At 45.0% G+C, this 22,500-nt stretch overlaps 2 protein-coding genes and 2 long non-coding RNA genes across 7 annotated transcripts in view; 1 reads left to right on the forward strand and 3 right to left on the reverse strand.

Annotated features, from left to right (window-relative positions):
- LOC116951012 (mitogen-activated protein kinase 8-like) overlaps nucleotides 1-1,495 on the reverse strand; it is a 37,607-nt gene extending 36,112 nt beyond the window's left edge. The window contains exon 1 of one of the 2 annotated variants that reach the window (XM_032969277.2): nucleotides 1,316-1,495. The gene's annotated coding sequence lies outside the window, so the exon portion shown is untranslated. The remainder of the gene's footprint in view (nucleotides 1-1,315) is intronic. The other variant, XM_032969278.2, reaches the window with a different exon arrangement.
- Nucleotides 1-22,500, reverse strand: part of LOC142930541 (uncharacterized) — a 695,545-nt gene that overhangs the window by 36,112 nt on the left and 636,933 nt on the right. The gene's annotated exons all lie outside the window — the stretch shown is intronic.
- Nucleotides 1,409-22,322, forward strand: LOC116951014 (uncharacterized). The gene is made up of 3 exons (XR_004404101.2): nucleotides 1,409-1,497; nucleotides 18,891-19,059; nucleotides 19,962-22,322. It is a non-coding gene; the product is annotated as an uncharacterized LOC116951014 (long non-coding RNA).
- On the reverse strand, nucleotides 5,031-11,458 carry RPL34 (ribosomal protein L34). 3 transcript variants are annotated; one of them, XM_032969281.2, is made up of 5 exons: nucleotides 11,351-11,458; nucleotides 9,801-9,874; nucleotides 9,018-9,117; nucleotides 7,704-7,807; nucleotides 5,031-5,161 (listed from the first exon to the last, which is right to left on the reverse strand). In XM_032969281.2, exons 2-5 carry the CDS (start codon nucleotides 9,863-9,865, stop codon nucleotides 5,083-5,085), a joined length of 348 nt encoding a protein of 115 aa, XP_032825172.1. In that variant the 5' UTR covers nucleotides 9,866-9,874; nucleotides 11,351-11,458; the 3' UTR covers nucleotides 5,031-5,082. The 3 variants fall into 3 exon arrangements, with proteins under 3 accessions (XP_032825172.1, XP_032825173.1, XP_032825174.1); XM_032969282.2 differs by having other exon boundaries at nucleotides 11,291-11,371; XM_032969283.2 differs by having other exon boundaries at nucleotides 11,300-11,352.

The raw sequence follows: 22,500 nt of genomic DNA on the forward strand, positions 1-22,500 counted from the left end.
TGTGGAAGTAGACAAAACGGCCTTAATCCAAAGCGTCAGTCACCCCGGCTGTTGTTATACCCCGCCGTGTAAACCGCTCATGTCATTATTCCCGGTGGCTTCATCTCATTGTAATTTCAACATCAACAATTATATTTGTGGAGGATTTACTTGCCGTCTCACGCGACTGTAACAATGGGCCACACCAGTGCCATCGTCATAATCACTCATTCGCTACGACCAATCCACTGCTGAATGAAAGTATCCCCAAGCTGTCGCCTCCACCAAGCCGATCTCATAATCTTCAGCCATTGTTGGCCATGGTTAGTCCACTGCTGGATGAATGATTCCGCCAAGGCGTCGATATCTCTCACCGTGGCCCCGTGATGTAATTATTAATCCCCCCCACCGCCACCCCACCGCCACCCCACCACCACCACCCTCCCCCCACCGTCACCCCCCACCACCACCCTCCCCCCACCGTCACCCCCCCCCACCACCCCCCCACCACCACCCCCACCACCACCCTCCCCCCACCACCCCCCCCCGCCACCCCCCCACCGCCACCCCCCCACCACCACCCCCCCACCACCACCCCCCCACCATCACCCCCCCACCACCACCCCCCCACCACCACCCCACCACCCCCCCCGCCACCACCCCCCGCCACCACCCCCCCCCACCACCACCCCCCCCCACCCCCCCCCACCACCACCCCCACCGTCACCCCCCCACCACCACCCTCCCACCACCACCTCCCCACCACCACCTCAGCACCACCACCACCTCAGCACCTGCATACGAGTTTATTCCATCGCTTCGTCTCCAATCGGCGGATGCCCTTCTCGGTCCTACCCGGTGCCAATAACGTCAAGAGGTCTCGCATTTGAAACCTGGCACGATCAGCAATCAGCCCAAGGATGAGCGGATGCCCCTTCTCGCTCGTGACTGGCATTGTCACCATTGCCTGGCATCGGCGGTGGGCGCGGCAGGGGCTCCCAACACACACGAATCCCACTGCTTGTAAATACAACTCACTGGAGACACACTGGAGGCCTCTGCAATTCAACATCACTTCCTTGCCCACCGCTCTCCATCTCTCCTTCTCCCCTGCCCCACCCCGACCGACGGAGCCTCCATTTCGTCGACGTTAAAAAAACACAATCAGCACAAAGGCTCTGCGCTCATTGCGATTCAGGGAGGGATGAGAGGCTCCAGTTGCCAATTGGGTGGCGGTGTTCATTTTTTTCCCCTCCCCATCCCATAATCGGCGTATTTAATAAAAAAAAAAATTAATTGTACACCGTAATAAATAAACAGATGACAGATTACTCACCCGAAATCTACTGGAGCTGCAGCCGCGTCTTTGCCGATTGTTGACGAGAGGAAGCGAGAAGAAAGCGTGAACCTTTGTCGATCCACGGTGAATCTTTGGTTGGGGAATATTTCGTCAAGCGAGCGGTGCTCTCAAGCCGGCTGGGTGGATGGAGCCGCCTTCTCCTCCTCGTCCACACGATGGTAGGGTCCACTGCTCCTCCTCCTCCCCATCCACTCCACACAACCCCCCCCCATCACCATCGTTGAGATGGAATGGTCTGCAGTAGCCTCCCCTGCAACGAGATGCAATTGCTATGGCAACCAGCTGCCTGGATTTGGTAGAGTGGGGGTGTGAGGGATTGGGTTGGTGGGTGGGGAGTGGAAGCAGGAGTCACGATAAATGCCCCCTGGGAGGTTAAGGCTGTTAGGTTTGTATTATTTTATTTGGGGGGCGCCACTAGTTATTTCCATTGGACGGGGAAGGATGGACGGAATAACTGATTTGATGTACACCATTTATTCCGATGCTTGGAATGCTCGGAAAAAATGACAAAGATATCCTGGGCTCACAGCAAGCTTGCAGATAAAGAGTGGAGGACGAAGGATGGAATGCAATTATTGCGTACTGCCCAAAGGCCATGTGCAGCTTGAAAGTAATGAATGCTTGAAAAATATATAACAACCTTGAAACGCTTCTCCGACACAAAAGGTCGCAACATATTTTAGCCGGACAGTCCCCACTTCACCCAAGGGACCAGAGTGAATCGGGGATTCTGATATTATGCCTCAAAAGAACAAGACCGCTCTCTAAAAAATATTATAAAGCCAAATAAAGAATCACTCAGAAAGACGAGTGCTAATATAAAATGGTATCAAAAACACTAAAGACTAGCTGGGTGTGATAAATAGTGAATTTCACAATTTACCATTTCCAATTGAAACTCGAGCTTGTACTAAACAATTGTGGGACTCTTAAATGCATTTTCTGCAATTACAGCTGTTAAACTACATTAGTCTCACGGGAATGTATGTTACAAGTATCGTAATGTCTCAGGTTTGTCAATTCAAGTTCTCTGATGTAGCGCGGATCTTATTTCACTGCAATTTGTTTTGCCCTGACCATCTTCCAAGAACATTCCCGTTACAACCCCCAGGTAAATGACAATACCGCATAGCAACTGTAAAAACCTTAAGGTCCGTCAACTCAAGATGGAAGACGTAGAAATGAGTGTCATCCAACATTCATTGGTATCAATACAGCCCAGCATGCGGCAAGCACACTTGCCACCAATCCGGTTTATACATTTCACGCTGCATTCCCACATCGCAACACAAATTAACTGTCAACCTGCTGCAATGTGTACATGAAAAGGGACACGGGACGCTTCTCTCCCAGCGTTGTAGTTATATTATGTAAAAATATGCGAACCGCTGATTTTCCAAGGGTTTCCTTTAAAATGTAAGACCTCTTATTCCAGTGGTTCTTAACCTTTAATGCAGCCTGCACCCCTTTGGTTCTCAATCATAATATTTTTTTATAAATACATAGGGTTTTATTAAACAAAGTAGTTGTACTTACGTGCCCGTGCTTAAGTTTCGATTATTCAATTTCTAAAACAATCTGGCCATGTTGCGCACCAAGGAAGGGCGCTACGTCCAAAGTGTCCATCAATCTGTACATCAGGCATATAAGATGGAAACCATATATTTTCAGCCTGCAAGTTGAGTATACTTTTTTAACCAGTCTTAGTCTAATGAAAAGGTTCTTTGTTTACCGAAGAAAACCTCACGAGTCTCAATGATTCTTTAATAAAATCCTGAATTAGGATGTTTGGTTAATAATGCACCAGTCACGTTAAGCATTTGTGAGGAAACCGGAAGCACCCAAATCAAACTCCACACACAAGGGGGTAAAACATAGCAAGTTCTACACACGGTATATTTGCAACCCAAACCGACTACAATTATTCCTAAGCAGTGACACCTCCAACACGATCCAGGCTTAACCTATGGGCTCTGATCCGAGTACATAACAGGTGATGTGTAAACGAAAGTGTAATGTCATGTAGATTTTATAGAAATATTGACAGCAGGACCGTACTTGAGACTCCAAACCAAATTTCGAAGGTGAACCATGACCAACTCAATCTCCACTCGGACTGAAATGCACCCAGAATTAACATCAACTCTCGTCCACGACACATCGAATCACCGGGATGGGGTAGATCAGTGGTTCTTCACCTGGGGTTCACGCACCCTCTGTGGGTGCAAAATGCCCTTTCTGGAGGTGCGAGACATGGCCAAATTTTTGTTAGGTAAATCGAAACACAAATTAAGCACGGGCACGTGAGCACAACTACTTTGTTTCATTAAAACCAACGTATTTATTAGCACTCTACTTGTTTCTAACGGTTGAGAACCACACGAGTGCAAGGCTGCCGTGCAGGTTAAGAAACACTGCGGTAGATCTATGCACCTTTGACATGCAGACATAACACTGTAATGCTCAAAATATTTTTGTTTTACATTTCATTGCCATCAATGTTATCTTTAAAATTGGACAGAATATTGGCATCTAGATATCGAATGATACCACCATGTCATAGGTGATGGAATACAAAATTGCAAAGTGTTCTGATCAGCGCGAGGTTGTCAATTTAAGTTCAGACCTTGATCGTGCCAATAGCCTGTACATCTCAATCCACGTTTTCAGTGCAATGGTACCAGCACACCATACTGCATGCAATCAGGATTCATTCACTAAACCATTGACCTTCAAGTGTCATATCACAAAAACAAATCAACATTGTACCCAAATGTGGCAATTATGACCAAAACTTTTAAACGTTTGGTATTGAAAAATTACCTTTATGGTATTGGCAGTGTTGTGCAATCAGAAACATATGTACAAAAATACTCACTTCAACACCTTTTAATATACACATTGCCCTTCTGTTGTTTCTCTTCAGGCCCTTTGTCCTCAACTCTGCTCTGCCATACATTTTTGACTGCAATTACGGAGGTTTCATTCAAGCTTTGATTTAAAATTTAAACAAATGTTGAAAACTCCTACCTCGTGACCGCATCCCAATTCAGCATCGTGTCACGCCCAGTAGTGCATGTCCATTGGTCTGTCGCTCTCCACTTAGCAGAGCCATCAATGAACACCATGTGCCGAAACGCAGACAGAACTATCATTCTCACAAACACATTTGGGGTGCTTTTATTCACTAATTTGCCTCTTGAGGGTGCTTAATATCATTTGAGGGTTTTAAAAATACCAGAAGGCAACGAACATTTTCAGCTTGAGGGCAAAACATTTTTGTAGGGAGCTGTAAAAGCCTGTGTCCAAAGTGCCCATAAATCTGTACATCAGGCATGCAAGATGGAAACGATATATTTTCAGCCAGGAAGTTGTATATTTTTTTTCCCCAACGCCTTTGCGAGGCAGTTAAATGCTGGTTGAATTCAGAAACAATGTCAGCATGGCTGTGTTTACTGTTTTTGAGAACATGAGCAGATATTCTAGTTAAGATGTAATCTGTTTAATAGGACATGTACAATCACAAACAACTGGGTCAACAGTGAGCGCTAAGAACCCTTTCACTGGGGAAAGACAGCTAAGCTGTCCCGAGGCTAAAAACAACAAAAGAATGGAGAGCTCAATTCTCCCAGCTAAGGCAGCATACAAATCTGGCAACAAAGATTAAAAAAACACACAAATTACACCAATGTGAAGTCCAAGGGGTTTATTTTTTCAAAACATCACGTTAACCGGTCTGCATTTCACTTGGGCTTCTGGGTCTGGGCCTTCAGCACCTTGACAACGATCTTCTGTTCCTCAATCAGGAAGGCGCGCTTGATTCTGTAACAAAGAAAAACACGGTTACAATCGAGCATATTAAGGAAGCTCTAGAAATAATGCGAGACTTTTGTCTCATTTGGGCTCCCACCTGGATATACAGATGGTGCATTTATGTATTTATGAATAGCCATTTGTCAACCCACTGCTGGATGAGGGCCTCCCCACACCGTGCAGACAATCGTTCATACCATACTTCACCACGTTGGTCAGTGTGGGTTGTTGAAAGCGGAGGGAGGGGGGGCATTGACGTTGGCAAAGCTAAAGCACAGCAAGTACAATAATAAATGTGCTGCACTGCCCTATGCTGCCAACCACATCGTCCTGAAGCATATAACACCCGTCATTTATGGTGGTAACCAATTTAAGCACGAAATACAGGCTCTGAGATCTTTAGAAATCCGGCACATTCCAAGTGATTTGATTATCGGGACGCATGTGCAATATGTAAATAGTTTACAAAATGTGGGCAAATCCACACTCTTGACTCAACTCAAGATATCTGGAGACTAATTTAACAAAGTATTAATTATTTACAGCTCAACATGTGTATTATGAATTATTCATAGCTGAGTGGTGCAAGGCTACTAAGAATGTAATCATGAACAGAATCGGAGCTTAATACCTATGGACTGCGAGTCCAGTCTAGTATCTAAAGTGTGACAGTGGAAATGAACATTTCCGATTACTCAATCAACTGCAACATTTCATACTTTTAGCTGACAATATCCAACATTGGGGAAAGTAATCTACATGATCAACAACGGTAAGGTACAAGGACCTTCAAATTGTAAGAAATTCCACTACAAGACTTAAAAGGGAATTATCACGCTTCAAAGCATCGCCAAATTCAGTACGTGCAGCGGGTACTTCCATTATGCGTCAAATTTATTTTCTAGCTTTTGACATCACGTTGCCAGATGGCGGGGTTTCTAGCTTGCAAACTCAGCACCGCATGGCTAATGAACAGCCTTCATTAAATTTCCATTTCACTAAGAGGCCCCCGTCGCAAACCCGCCCAACGTTAAAGTCGGCGCGGTTAGAACAACACAACATCCGTGTTCACAGTTCGATAATGCTACAACGCATGACCGATTGGTTTTTAAATGTTATCGTAATTATTTGAATTCATACTTCAAACGGTAAAAAGGCTTTTTCTAGCAGCTGCCAGATAAGGTCAATGAATTTAGTTACTTAAGCGTATGCGATAAGCTCCAAAAATAATTTTTAAATGACTTGACGGTGTACATTTCCGTAAATTAAATTGAGTGCTACAGTGCGACGGGGGTAACACTCCCCCGTGAATTATTGAAATTGCACATGCTATCTTTTTTTACAGAATCCATGCAATTTATGTGATTAATCCTTACAAAAGGATATTTTAAAAAAGCTATTTATTTGGAAACGCTCCACTTGGCATTAATAGATTGGGCTTCTTTTTGTTGAGGGTTTATTTTCAAAAACTAGTCCAAATACAGGGGTTTACAATCCAGAGCCGATCGATGGCAGAGTATTCAGTTTTGGCCCTTGTGATGAAACAGACCATTTTGCCAACACCAACAAGGATAACTTTAAATCAACATTTTGTGAATCTATTTCAGCACAGCTTTATGTATTTGGATGCAGATTAACGTTGACAAATATTTGAATCCACTCGCAATTTTCATTTCCTCACTGTAAATTCAACTTAAAAAACGAACCTCTTCATGGAGTCTAAGCGACCGTAAAACCTAATTAACGAATACAGAATTAACCAAGCTTGCCAAATTCCATGGGACATGGTTATTTTTTTAGTGTCACCTTCATGACTCTGTTACGGAATTATTGCCAATATGCAGGTTAATAAATGAAAAACACGTCACTAAGAGTATTTAGTGTTCCTGACGTTTTTAAAAGGCACAATATGAGCAGTTAAGTACATATAACCAGTTGCCATTGGTGTACATTGTCAGAAATTGTATGCAGTCTATGGGTACTGCGCTTACCACCACAATAATTTGAGCAAAGCACAAGACGAAAACATTATGGGTTAAAACCACATTCCAGTGTTATTTCGGAAGTCCTAAAGCCTATCCAGAAAATGAGAAAGTGTTAAAGAAGACGAAAATAGGTTTTCAAGACATCATAGGGTAGGAAAATGTAATAATTGAAGCATACACAACTGAGATGGGGGGTAAAGCAGCAGTAGTGGTTTGTGCACTGAATGCGATTTCATAAATAGCTAACAGCAGTGGCAAGTGATATCTGAACAGGTGCTAGACTCCCTTGGCCCACTGCACCGACCTGTACGGTCAAAGCAACACCCATTATTTAAAATAATGGAGAGGCCTTCATCCAGCAGTGGATAGAAAGAGCTGCACATACTATGCAAACATATCCTTGGGAAAGGGGCAAGATGCAAAAAACCACAGCAATTAATCAGTCTATTCATTTGTACTGGCTGGAGGAATCCCGATGGGCTATAAAGTGATTTTTCACAAATGTCCAGTAGTTCAGTTGTCCCCAGGAGTTGGTACAGTTCTTGCAGCCGCAAGGCGACATTTACCTGTCACGGACGCACTTGGCGCACATGGAGCCTCCGTAAGCCCTGGAAACGTGCTTCTTGGTCTTTGACAACCTCTTTAGCACGGCCGGCCTCACTGCCTTCACCTACAGATGTACACGTCAGCATCAACAACAGGCCAAGTATCAGCAACAGGCCAAGTAAATGACACCAACCCCATCATGGGACCACAAATGGTAACGGAGCAGTGCCCCCCATTGTAATAAACTGGCAATGGCATTAATTATGATTTTATCAGCCATTTTTTTCATGACCAGAGCTTCCAATGGATGTGATTTTGAATATTGCCACTTGGAATATTGAACAGCATGGCACAAGTCCAAATATAAACTAACATTTTTTTAAGTTGGATATGCCAATTTCAGTACATGTAATGCGATTAAGTTGATTAGGCCATGGAAACACCTGTCCTGAAATTACAAAAATACTTTCACAGCTGAATTTTTAAAAAATCAATTTTCGTCATCCAACAAGTGCAAAGTTTATGCTGTCATTTTACATTTATCCACATAAGAAATGCACTCGCAGTACTTGGCAATTGACACAAAATGCTTTTGCTACTCATGTTCACAGCCAAATTTTCTCAAAATTAAGTGTGTAGTGTCCAACATTACCCTCCGCAGGCGAGCAACACGACTGCTATTTAAACGCGTCACAACTCAGCTTAATGCAGCCACGAAGCATTTCCGTAATGAGTCAAGTGCCTGTGCCCTAATAGCGAAAGGCTTTCCACCCAAAAGCCATCAATGTACAAAGGCCCATTTACAGAACTTTTCTGACCCAATGATTTAATAGCACCAACAGTTGTCCAATGTCTACGTCACAGAACACAAAACACTACAACCAACAGTAGACTCAAACTGCAGAGAATGCGGCTAGGACCTGTTCTAAATACAATTTTAAATTAATGAAATTGTCAGCACGATACTTTAAAGTGCATTTGACAATGCAGTGTTGCCTGCAAAGAAACAAATGGCACATAATAGAAAAATGTACATCTGTAGCCAAGGAATATGGGGAAGCCCTCAAGCGAACAAGGGTTAATAGGTCAACGTGGCACTATTTGAAAGCGAGCACCAAAATTTATGGCAAACCCTGCGACAAACAACCCCACGTGAAACAAATATTCACGATGCGAAACCTAATATTGCCATGTCATGCGTTTGGGATTTTTGTCGCCGCATTTAAGCAAGATGAATTTTGTGCGTCAAAACGGGTAGCAAGCTTAGCACACCGCTTTACACACACATCAAGAGCAATCTATGAAAAATGGCAGGTACAGGTGCAACTCCTTACTCCTCGCAGCCGGCCGGGGCAAAGTCCACACGCAGACTTGGGGGCCTTGCCAACCTTCTTCATGTACAGGTACACCAGCCGGCCACCGGGGGTCTTTGACCTGTACCACAAAATACAATCACAGTGCGATTGTAAATTTACATTGTAGTATGGGGCACACATCTCACCAACATATTTGTGTACTTAGCCAAGTAAACCACTTTTGAAGCTGCCCTTCCCCCAAAACGTTTTAGAGCAGACCATATTCTATGCAACCCGTATTCAGTAACTTTCAAGTTGCCTTCTCTACCCCACATGACTTGCCCCTCAAAATCTTAAAAATAATTACTATGAGCATGGTACACATCATGCTAGGCCTATGCCTGTAGAAGTTGTCCTGAAATTGCCCAATGCATGGCTGGCACATGTTATAATTCAATTTCAGTGGACTGACCTGGGTAGATCACCAAGCATTGAAGACAAATAATATTTGTATTACCACTTTTTTTTTCTTAATTTACATTACTAAACCATGTAAATAATGCATCTGTGTGTGGCACTTGGAAGCGCTCATCTCTAATGGTAGTCCAAAATAATTGGTGAAAACGATACGCATTCCTGCAGGAGGGTCATGATTGAGTCCATTAACCTTGGCCCACATTTTGATTCGTAATAAGAACCAAGCTACTACACATTTAACTAAAAACCGTTGAAACACACCAAGTAAACGTCCCATACTGCAAGTGTTCGAGTCAAGCGGTCCACAGGTGTGGACCAAAGGGAGGTGAGAGGGGAGCCACTCACAGCCTCGTTTTGTTGGAGGCCGTGTTGTAGGACAGCCTACGGCGGTAAGTGAGGCGCTGCACCATCTTGGCTTTCTGAAAGAAAAAAATACACAAGGTTTGTGAGCTTCACATACACATGTTCAAGTGTCCAATATACACGCGTACACAACGTCCCTTGACAAAAAAAAAACCTCATCAGAAGTTTGCATGAAGCACGTTGGATTCTCTAATGCTTTAAAATTGTGAAGTGATGAGACGCGAAGTCTCGGCGAGTTCTCTTCTGGTAAAATAAAAGTCCATCGGTTAATCGGAAACTTCACACCTCACTGGGCCCGCGCTACAACGTTAAGTGCACAAATTATGCGTCTACGTTTGCGCTGTGGCCCACACAGTGCTGATGCGACGCAACATTCTAAACCGGTTCAGTCTGCCTGCTTTAAATTCTGCAGCAGAAAGTATACAAAGTGCACTGGTGCAGCAAGGAACACTCGAATGCAAACACCACGTTCGTTACTAACACTGGCTTCATCACCAGCCATATTTCGTGACAATCTGCCATATTGCAGGTAGGCTGACGTTTCGGGCAATGATCCTTCACAGCAACGCTGATCCACACAAACTACAATATACGTTACAAGTATTTCTGGCAATGAGACAAGACCCGAGTTCGGAAAATTCTCCATGTATTTATCACCTTAATGGGTGATCAATACACAAGCTTCACATTAAGAGGGTCTCTTTCACTGCATGTAACCAACAATCATTACTACAGTCCTCGTCACATGCAGTACGAGTATTTTTTGGGTTTCGACAGATGCAGTATTGAACGGCGATTACTTTAGCTTTGGCGCAAGGTTAGGATTGTACGAGTTGGGCCGTCAGGGGACAGGGTTTACTGTGCAAGCGGTGCCTTAACGTTACTCTGCGAGCCACGAATCTGCGGGGCCGCAAGTCTAGGCACCAACACCAGCCCGGTGGTCTTTGCGCTTAAAAATAAACAATTCTGGGATACTTCTCAAGCTGGTACCTCTCTCGCTCGGTGTGATCATTAGCATGTCGATGCCCTGCCACGCGTTTAAAATGTATACAAACGGTAAAACCTTAAGCTTCCAGGCCCGAATATATCCGTCCCGATTCTGAGAACGTAAACCAATAAATCGATCAACCCATCGCTGTACGAAGGCCCCCCCCCACCGCAAATCCGTCGCTATACATGTCACGACACATGCGTAACACACAAGCGGTCATCGTTTTACGTGTTTAACGACAACGCAACGCGCCCCGCTTGGATGTAGCTCCCCATGCGTTCCAAGCAAATGAGCCGGCTGCTACGCATCTAGGCCCATGCCAACACCAGGCGGTGGTGACTGGAAAAAATCGCGGATGTATCCGGAGCCCGAATGAAACGTATCGATCGGGAACGACAAACAAAGTTGATGCCTTCGTGGTCGCGTCCGACGCGGCGAACGCTCATTCGCGGGTCGCGATCGAACGGACGCGAGTTCTCACGCGGGAAACCTGCGGATGGCGTCGGATTCAATTCACCAGCACCTCGACGAGTCGCCCTACCTTGCTTAGACGAAACCGGAAAAGGAGGGAGGCCCTGAGAGTTCAAAGGTAAAATGGCGAAACGCCCCCCCAGGGGAGGGGGGAAGCGCTTCCGGGTCGTAACGAGCGAAGGGGCGAGCGGGTGGAGGTAGGGTGAACGTGACGTCACGCGCCAGTGCAAACTCCGCCTTGATGACGTCATATGCACCGTAGCTGCGCGTGTCGAAGGTTTCTTTTCTGCATTACGTAACAATCGAGCTGTTGTGATGACGTAATACTCATGCCTGCCCAGCGTGGTAACGTGACATAATGGGATTTTTTTTTCTCGGAGGGTGGGGGTGGTGCGCAATGATTTGGCGTGATGACCTCACAACGTAACGGGCGCTGGGTCGCGTTGACGACATTTCGTTTTTTTCCGGCACGCGCTCGGGGAGCGGTGGGGGGCGGGGCAGTGACGTAATGAAGGTCGCAGCAACTGCTGCACGCTTTAAGCTTTCGCGACCAATGTAATCCATAACAAAGGATTTTTTTGGTGGGGGTGTGGTCATCATATGGCGTAAATCGCCTGGTGAAACTGGCTCTAATCACGGGCGAAATGTCAGAGTACTCAAAGTGTAAATGTCGTGGGTTTTGCTCTCCAACACACCGGGGTGCTGAAGTAGTAACTTAATCGGCAGCACGTTTTGTTAACGTGCCCAACTTACTAATTGGCTATGTCGGGTGGTGGGTTAACGACACATGTATATGTATGTACCACGCTGTTCGCGTTACATCTTATGCAACTACTGGGCGTATGTGAAGAAAACTTCTTCATGGCTCATCGTCGGAATCCTTCAGTGCATATACCGTACATGTTCTGATTCGGATCTTCCTTGCAACGCGCGTCAGCGTCTCCTCGCCTTGCGGTAGCTCTTGCTGGGCTTGGGCAAGACGCCTCGCGAGCAAGGGATGGTCATCGGCGAGCGAAACTTAACGACCAGTGCTTTAATAACATCTTCTTGAGTGTGGTGACAGCAGCAGCAATACGTTCAGGAGAGAGAGATGGAAATGTCGAGGGTCTGCCAGCCACGACGAGAGGGTTTCAGAAGTGACAGAAGAGGTAGTGTGGTTTGTTGCTGTTCCTCATCCGTTGATGGAGCGCACTCCAGCGGTGTACTATATGGTCCATAGACTACAGTGATTTACTATATGGAGTGCGTTGACAATAATAATTCATACTCTTTGGTTCTTTCGGTAAAGTCACATAGGTATAAAATAAAACAAGTGATTTATTTTATTTTATACCTACGTGACTTTACCGAAATAACCAAAGAGTATGGATTCCTGCAGTCACGAAAGCTTTGAATCAAGAATACTAATTCACATTTATAGGGCGCAATTCATCCAGGGATCTCAGTGTGCCGTGCACGAAGTTAGGAAATATAAATTCTACAAAGTCCAGAGTCTACTGGTCATACGTCGGAAGTGTAGGCCAGGCGACACAGCTAAGTCTTTAGAGAAGACCTACACACGGCGAGTGAGCTCGCGTGTCTAGCCACTGGTGGGAGGGCATTCCGTCGTCTGTTTTCCTTCAAATTAGAGGCAATCCACTCTCATTTGTTAAAGTTACCGACAGCTAATGTTCAATCTGCATGACGCGTCATTTGAATGATGATTTTTATTGTAATTAATGCAGGAATTCAGCCTCACTGATTCGTCTTGTCTGCCAGACCCCGACTCCTAATTAACGGACGGAGAGTTCAGAGTGCTTGTAGGGTGACACGCCAGTGAAGATGGAGATGCAATCATCATCACCTTACACGCCACACACGTCGTCAGCTTGTGCACACTGATCACGCCTCTGATGCAGCACTTTTGATACACGCAGATTCGTTAAACGTACAACCCCACTTGCGCTTGCAGTGGAGTGCAGCAAGTGTGATCGTTACTCCATCTCGTGTATGTTGAGTGGCTTTTCTCCAGGTGTCCCTTTTTCTCTCACTTGCAAAAGATTTATTATAAAGTTCACCAATTGGCCAAAAAATATAAATGTAAGAACCATGTTGAAAAATGCGTCTTGAAATTTAGGAAGGCTTTCTCAAACAGAGTAAGTAATTGCTGTGTTGAGGAACATTACAGTATTTTCATGGAATTAGACAATCATCCCAAGGACACGGAACCGCTTATACAGGTTTCCCTCGCTTTATGCGGTAGACGCTTTCCAAACAAAAGCGCGAACAATTACCAAGTGACGTTTGTCCCACGTCTGACCGCATAGTCGCATATGAGTGAAATGTAACTGCATATAGCGAATTTTGGGTAGAAATAGGTTAGCGGCACGTGCGCGAAATCGCACAAACCTAACCCGCATAAAGCTAGTACTGTAATTGTAAAAGCTATGCACAAACTTATAGGAACATAAATAAGACACAGAGGCCCTCTTGTCGATAATACATCGCAATATTAGTGTAAATTCCAACAACGAGGCCTTAAAACCAGGTTTAGGGCCTTTGCAACAGACTTTTATTTGCAAATGAGATCTGAAAAACATAGCTCCGATCATTTGAAGAACGACTACTAGAAATAAGGCAATTTAATGATTCACCACCATCATAACTCTCAGGTTCCAAGCTTTCGTGACTGCAGGAATTACTCTTTGGTTCTTTCGGTAAAGTCGCGTAGAAAATAAAATCAGATAATAATAGAATACGACGTTTCGATTGCAACACAAGCAACCATCATCAGGTAAGAATGAATGAGAAAAAACAAACAGTAAACTTAGAAGCACAATGCAATACAACACAGAAAGCCAGCCAACAGAACATTCCTTGGAGGAGCGTGGTCAGCAGCCAGGTGGGGTGTTGGCTGCTGTGTTGGCCGGCTCTCTGTGTTGTGTTGCGTTGTGTTTCGAAGTTTACTATGTCACCTGATGACGGGCGCTTGTGTTGCGCCCGAAACGTCGTGATTTATTTTATTTTATACCTACGTGACTTTACCGTAAGAGCCAAAGAGTATGGATTCCTGCAGTTACTATGTTTGTTTGTTCTCATTCATTTTTACCTGATGATGGTTGCTTGTGTTGCAATCGAAACGTCGTATTATATTATTATTTTATTTTCTACGTGACTTTACCGAAAGAACCAATGAGTAACTCTCAAAGCCTTTTTGTAATTTTACGGATATCTGAAAACGTGATTATTTCTACGTATTAAAATAACATGATAGCTGTCAATGTTGATTTTGTGTGCCTAAAGCTGGAGTGTAAAACAAATCAGATTTGAGTTCTAAGACGTTATAGACTTTTACAAACACTGCAGAGTACTGCATGGTCAGCGTTTTACCCGTGGCACAACAGTGCCAGCAGATGGCGTACGTGGTGCGCATACGTTGACGTAATGTAAAGTGTATATTTTCTTTGAATTATATTCTTCGCATTCGACTGGCATGCATGCCTTAAGATCAAAGGAGCAAATCAAAGGGAGTCTAACACAACATGAACAAAAAAACAACTCTGGGTTTACAATGAGTCTTGACGACACGGTATTTACAGAAGTGAGTGTTTTAGTTTTGTCAGATGAGCCTTGGGAACGTGCCTTACATTTCTTGAGGGATCAGGTGCACGGGGGGGGGGGGGGGGGGGTTCAGATTTCGTCAATTCACACAGACGCAAATCTTCGCACAGGTGTGCCAAACGCGGCTCCATAACCAGTACTGGAGCCACGAATGTGGAATTTGGAGAGACAAAGAATAGATGTGAGAACACTCGTCGAACTCAATTTTAGAAGTGAATATTCTCTTGGCTCTGCCAAATGTGACGTACTTTGCAAGGTAGTGCTGCTGTATTCAGGGGGTATCTTACATGTATTGTTACGTGCTTTTGGGGGGAATATTGTTGTTTTGACTTGCTGACTCGCCTCTACTGGACATTTGTGAAAAAGAGCTGCATTGTTCATTGGATTCCTGTATGATAAAGATTCTTATAATAGTTTTATTGTAAATGAATCAATTGGTAATGGATAGCTCACACCTTGAATTGTCGGTGTCCCCAAGAATCAGGTTAAATATGTTCAGATTAATATTGTGTGAATTACAATGCATTCAATAATATATGTATATTCTTGGTTCTTTCGGTAAAGTCACGTAGAAGGAAAACAATAAAATAAAAGGCTAATTGTTACTCCGACTACACAATCCCCAAAGTTATCACTCCAACCATGAAGTAGGACCCTCTTGTGAGCCATTCAAAACCATCACTTTACTCTACATTGCGGGGATCACAAAAAAGATCTCCAAAATCTTGAATAAATACAAGATCCAGGTCCGATTCAACACATTAAATAAAATCCGTGATCTGGTTCCGTCTGTAAAAGATGTGATTCCGGACATACAGTACCCTGGCGTCTACAAACTAAGTTGCCTCTGTGGTAGTAGTTACATTGGAGAAACCAAACGGCATGTCTCAGACCGCATCCGTGAACACAAAGCAGACCTAAAACACGGTAGGACCAACACCTCGGCCGTGGCAGATCACTGTTATAATTCAGTAGGCTCACATGACATTGACTTCTCCAAGACAGAGGTTCTCTGCAAGCCATCTAGCTACCATGAGCGATTCGTTCATGAGGCTATCCACATATACAAACAGAGACAATTTCAACCGAGAAGATGGATTCTGGCTTAGCAATCATTGGAAGGATTTGATAAACCATTTCGGGTCTTAATTGATTGTTCACGCTTACGGTGGTTTTCAGACCGCATCCATTATTTTCGTCTCCCCCCTCCTCTTTTCCGAACATAGATGGACTCGTCCATCTGAATAACTGCCAAATCGCTCTCCGTGGTGCAAACGTTAAAAAACCCGCCACTTTTTTCAAACTTTCTTGCCGTGGTTTTCACACCTGATGATGATTGCTTGTGTTGCAGTCGAAACATCGTGAGAATTTTATTGTTTTATATTTGTATTATTTTATTGTTTCCCTTCTACGTGACTTTACCGAAAGAACCAAGAATATGAATCCCTGCAGTCACGAAAGCTTTAAATCAAAATATATGTATACTTTCACATACTGAACATATATATTTCATAGATGGAATGGAGGCAGAGTGGGTCACACACTGCGTTGAGAACCCGGTGGACTGAGTTTGATTCCTGGCTATGAGTAACATCAGTGAGAAGTAATAATCTGAAAATCCACAACTGACCGGTGTGGTGAAGTGATGATGATTGCTTGTGTTGCAGTCGAAACATCGTGAGAATGTTATTGTTTTATGGTTGTATTATTTTATTGTTTCCCTTCTACGTGACTTTACCGAAAGAACCAAGAATATGAATCCCTGCAGTCACGAAAGCTTTCAATCAAAATATATGTATACTTTCACATACTGAACATATATATTTCATAGATGGAATGGAGGCAGAGTGGGTCACACACTGCGTTGAGAACCCGGTGGACTGAGTTTGATTCCTGGCTATGACTAACATCAGTGAGAAGTAATAATCTGAAAATCCACAACTGACCGGTGTGGTGAAGTATGGCCAAACAACCCCCATGACCAACACAGCATTATGGAGGCCTTCATCCGCAGTGGATTGCAAAAGGGCTGTAAATTATTACTCATAATCGGATTGTACGAGTCATTATACTATGATTAAAAAAAGTTGTGTTTGCTGGCATCTTGCCTGGATTCCTGTCTGGCTGGCGAACAAGTGCGCGTCGGTGTTGGTGACGTCACTGCGCACATATGCGCGATGACGTGACGCTCTATACTCTCACTCACCCCGGCAGTGTGTTCCAGGAGAGAGGTAGAGGAGGGAGGTGAGGGAGGGAGATAGAGGAGACCGTGAGGAATGGAGAGGGGATGAGGAGAAAGTGATAGGGCGTGAAGCGGAGAGGAAAAAGAGCAACACGGAAAGAAGAGAGTGAGGGATCGCGACAATCAGTGGGAAGGAGGATTAGGGGGAGGCAAGAGAGATTGTCACGTGAATAAAACGTGCCATTGTGTTACTATTTCGAGAGCAAACCTACAACATTTGCAATCATGCAAATGTTGTAGGTTTGCTATCTTAACACACCGCTGCTCTGAAGTAGTGACACATTGACACATTTTGTTCACGTCGAGTGGTGGTAAATGAACGACACATTCATGCGATCTAACCCAAAACAACGTTATCATGAATAATTTTGGTCGCGAAAATCCACGTGTTAAATTTGTGCCGACTGTTTTTTTAAATGTCTCACTTTTTTCTTCTCGCATTTCTCATCATCACGAGCTGCCATTGTCTATCCACTGCTCCACGAGGACCTTTCTACATGTTGCGACGGGGGGCGAGATGTTAACTACCTCGCCTGGTATACAGGAGGGCGTGAGTTCGATCCCGACCCTGACGCCTGCTGTATATTTGGAGTTTGCGTGTTCTCCAAGTGGTCGCGTGGATATTTTTCCGGGTCCTCCCGTTTTTCCCTCCACATTTATAATTAGCATCACGCGTTTAGAGTATTTACCTGCCAGACATTTCCACACGATAAGCCACTTCGTTGAGCGATCATTCGCAGCCTGGTCCCTTCTGAAAGAGAGTTATACGGCTCAGTGGGTCTTACCTTTTAAAATAAATAAACATTGTTTAGTTGATAGTCTGAGCTATCAATTACGGTCCTATGATACATCCATCTTAACGGTAAAGGTGCAGCGCTGCATTTTCTTTCTCACTCCACTGCTAACAGAAGGGCCTCCACGATGAAGAGTTCCTCTCCCACGCTGGCTCGGCCGATTGAAAGAGGTGGAAGCAACCCACTCGTTATTCCACCACGCGCAACTTGCCAACTACCTGTGGTTTGCCCATTTATACCGCCGTGTGGGCGAAGATTCGAGAATTTCCGAAACTTTCTCCAGTCACATCTGGCGTACCTACAGTATAGATCGAACCGGTGACCTCTGGATTGCAAGCCCAGTGTGCTGGCCATTTCACCACTGTGGCAGCATCCATTTGATTTATTCTGTTATTGCTTTCATATAAACCATTGTATTTGCAAATGAAATAAATTTGAGGCACTTAAATTCTGAGTATTATTCCCACTGTGCTCTCAGTCACAGATCTCAGCAGTGCTAGCTAGCTGCATGTTCCAAAGGAAGCATTTGCCCAAGGACACCCTGGTAGGTCTTGTGTGATAGAGGGTATTTTTTGCCTTTTTCAATATTCAATGACAATATTGGTTTCAGGTGTCAAAGCATAAGATAAATATTTCTTGTTCGCTATTGATGGCTTTCACAGTCCACCACCTTGTGTCATAGAATGGTCCTGGAAGAGAATGTCATAAAACTACTTCTGAAATTACTTCAATAGGTGTCTTTATCCACATCAGGGACACACCTTCTATATGACCTGAAAAAGAGTGTTCATATGTCAAACAATTTTTAGACGAAAAAATGTACGAATTAAATGAGATGTCACTCACCAAGTGATCTTAGCCGTGGTTTGGAATTAAACTCAGGTCACCAAGTTCCAAACATAGTGCTCTAATAATTGTACCATCGCTTCACAATATGAGTTGAGTTTTGTTGTTGTTGTTGTTGTTGTTTTTAGCGTAGTGATCGGTGACCTGGCTGAGCCCCCCGCCTCGTTCGACGCCTGAAAACACCTGGCTCGAATCTGAGTCGTCTGCCTGGGCAAGAGCAACGACGGCTCGTCGCTCTTGACACAGCCTTCGGTGAGCTCCGCGAGCCACGCCATCACCTCTGCCAATCGTCACCAGGTGGGTGAATCGCCACATCGGCTCCTGCCTGACTGAGCTGTCTCTAAGTAAATAAATAAAGGCGGTTCTGGCAATTATGTGCTGGAATGTTGCCAGATTTAATATAAAGAGCATTGCATTAAGCGATAACATTTACGTACACAGTGTGTGTGTGTGGTTTTTTTCTTCATACTGTTTTTGTGCATTAAAATTCTATGACAAAAAAAGAACTTGTTTTAAATTTTTAATCCCTTTTTACTTGATTTAAGTGGTGCGTTTAAACAAATAAAGTAACAACGTTCAGTAAGTGCGCCGACGAAATGAATAATATGCGTTTGAATAGAACGACTCTGCGTACGTTTTGTCTGGGGCATATCGTTTCAAGAACACTTTAATGACTGAGCCACGCGTTTGTCTTGGTCCGTATCGGCAATGGGTTTCGACCTATTTGCGAGGGAGCGCTTCTGCCGTCTTGCCTCGGGAAAACCTGGCACTTGGAACGTTCAATTAGATCGCCGGTCGGGGGTCAGTTGTTACGTGTGGCTGTGTACCTTTGTCACGTTCAACCTGCCACGTTAGAATGTCACGTGGAGTCCAGGGAGGGTGGCTGGCCCGGTGTTACCGCGCTTCCCGGTGTATTGTTGCAGCCCCGCTCTTAGAGGCGCGTAGCAGTTGGGCACTGCCGGAGATGGGATTGGGGGGAGCGGTGTTTGCGCAGCGCGGGTGTTGAACCTAACTCGGACGCCGTGTAGCTTTGACGGACACCTCCGCGTATTTCACCTGGGCCGAATCCCACGACGTTCAATCTCTGGGAGATTTTAATTATTGACAATCGCGCTCCTGCTCCTCTCACTCACTCTCTCTGCGTGTGTCTGTGTGTGTGTGTCTGTGCGTGTGTCGCGTCCGACGCTCGCTCCTGTCAGCCCCTTCCGCCGGCTAGCGTCTATAATGAGGGACGAGATGGAGGATGAAAATGGGATGGATATGAGATGCCTCGGGGGGTGGGGGGGGGTTGAGTGCCGGCCTCTGACCTTTCCCTCGCCGCCCGCTGCCGGCGCTCCCCGTTTGAAGGCGAAGCAGCCCGTGGCTTGCGGAAGGTGACTCTGATGTGAGATGTGAGGCTTTCTGGGAGCCTCTGATGTGCAAATGAGGCGAGAAGGCGCACGTCACGGGCCATGAGTGGCCCCTGATATCCGCTTGACAGATCCCGCGGAGAGTATTTATTCACAAACGGAATGTATTGATGAGGTGAGGACTAACTAGCGAGCCCCCCTGAATTGCTCGTTGTTATTACTAAGGGTGAGATGGCCTAACCCCTGACCAGTACAACATAGCAGCCTTGCACGAACTGCACATGCGCTGCTGTCCAAATACATCTATCTGCATCTCCGTCGACCTGAACGGTTTTTTTTTGTGCCTGATTTGGCTTAATCTAATAAACGTGGGAAAATAAAAAATTATGTGTGCGTTTTTTCCCCGACTCGATTTGTTTATGCACCGTCGCTTTTCACTTTCCCCGCTTTGATTTGCCCTTCAAACTTGTCTGGAGAGCACAGCTTGATTTAACATGACTGGATATTGTGCATATATTTACAAAAAAAATAAAAACTCGTTAATTATATTTGTATTAAGCTGCTATTGTTTCCTTTTGTTTGAGATCGCAATTTAACGTGTTGTGAAAATCTATCCTCGTGTTCTTTAGCGCATATGTTTTCCCTTATGTGATAATGTTTTTCTCGACTCGACACTGGCCTAAGGATTTGTTTTCTTAGTCGAACCACCAGGTCTACATACATACATACGCGTTGATTCAATTGACCCTCGCCTGGTGAAAGTAAAGGATTACTGTTCTGTTTTTGAAAGATGTCAAAACAGATGAATTCCTTCGAGAAAGAAGCGTGCAGGATTGTGTGGTTGTTGATGGTTACGTATCTCCATAAACACATAGAAGTGGGGAATAGATGAATCGGAAAATGATATTTAAATGATATACAAGTTACTTGATCAATGAAACAATAATAAAGACAAAGATTCCCCCGTACACTGTAGCCTTAACAGACTTTTGGGGCAAGTGCTGTAAGCGAGCACCTATAAGGGCCGGCACGGCACACGAGGGGGTGGGTGGCCAACACCACGCCCGGCCGCCTTTGTCTCCCCGGGGGCGATGTTTAACTACACACCGTACTAGGTACTGATTTTAGGCTGAGTCGACCTAGGGGGAGACCCAGGACCGGTTCAGATAATCGTCATTGGTGTTGGCCGTGAGCGGGATTCGAACTCGGGTCGCCGGGTTCGTAGCGCAGCGAACAGTGTTGAACGTCGACACACTGCTCCACCTCGATAAAACGTTACGTTTCGAAAACCAAACGTCAGTTGAAGTTTGTTGGAAACGCAAGTTATTGTAGTCTTGTAAGAAGAGCACTTTACTTTAATTTGTTTTGCGCACGTGGGAATAAGACCCAATGCTGGTTCAGATTTTCCAACACGTTGAACAAAAATGCGGATGTGTGGGTGAATGAGTAACCAAGTAAGAACGACATGCATGAAGGTTACATACACACTTGCGTAAAAGCTACGACCGTGCAGTCAAGGTTTGAAGGATTTAACTCGCCACGGTGGCTAGGAGATGTTAACTACTTCGCCTGGTCTACAGGAGCTCGTGGGTTCGATCCAAACCCTGACGCCTGCTATATAATTCGAAGTTGCGTGTTCTCCCCGTCGTTGCGTGGATTTTTCTCGGGGTCCTCCGGTTTCTCCCTCCACATTTAGAAGCACGCGTTTAGAGTATCTGGCTGCTAGAAATGTCCACATAGTCCACTTCATTGAGCCATCGTTTTTGGCCAGGTCGCTTATGAAAAAAGAGCTGCATAGCTCAGTGGGCCTTACCTTGGTAAAATACAAATTAGTTCGTTTTAGTAGTCCCAGCTACGGTACCATCGACCGCATCAGAACGTCATCAACACGCCGATGCGCACACGTCCTTCATAAAAGGAAACTTGAAGTGGTGCGATTGTCGCTATGCGACCCAACCAACGAAGCACAGCGCAGACCGCTGCAGTCTGCGCCCCTTTAACAGAGGAGGAAGGTGAAGAACAAAACGACACCGAACTCTTCCCCTGAAGCCCTCTCGTGACCAGCACGCCTGGACGTTGGCATTGAGCTCCCGACCGTATTGTCATGCGCAAAGAATACAACAAAGCCATCGAGAGGTGTATAGGCGTGCAAGTTTATCCGACAATGTGTTGACTGAACGGGGATAATACCGATGAAAATGTCAACGCGCAATAATAAACGGAACAATGCAGCGACACGAAGGTTGCGTTGGGCAGAGTTGTCGCCCAGCTCTGCTTTGCGTTGTTTTTTGGGGGGTGTGGGAGGGGGAGTGGTTTGAAACCCTCGCGTGGTTCGCAACGACGTCCGGCGTTTCACTCCACGTGCTGACAGCTTCTTCAGGAACCGAAG

The sequence above is a fragment of the Petromyzon marinus genome, chromosome 41 (genome assembly GCF_048934315.1).
Source record: "Petromyzon marinus isolate PM22_M1 ecotype Great Lakes invasive population chromosome 41, UKy_Petmar_22M1.pri1.0, whole genome shotgun sequence".
Classification (NCBI taxonomy): Eukaryota; Metazoa; Chordata; class Hyperoartia; order Petromyzontiformes; family Petromyzontidae; genus Petromyzon; species Petromyzon marinus.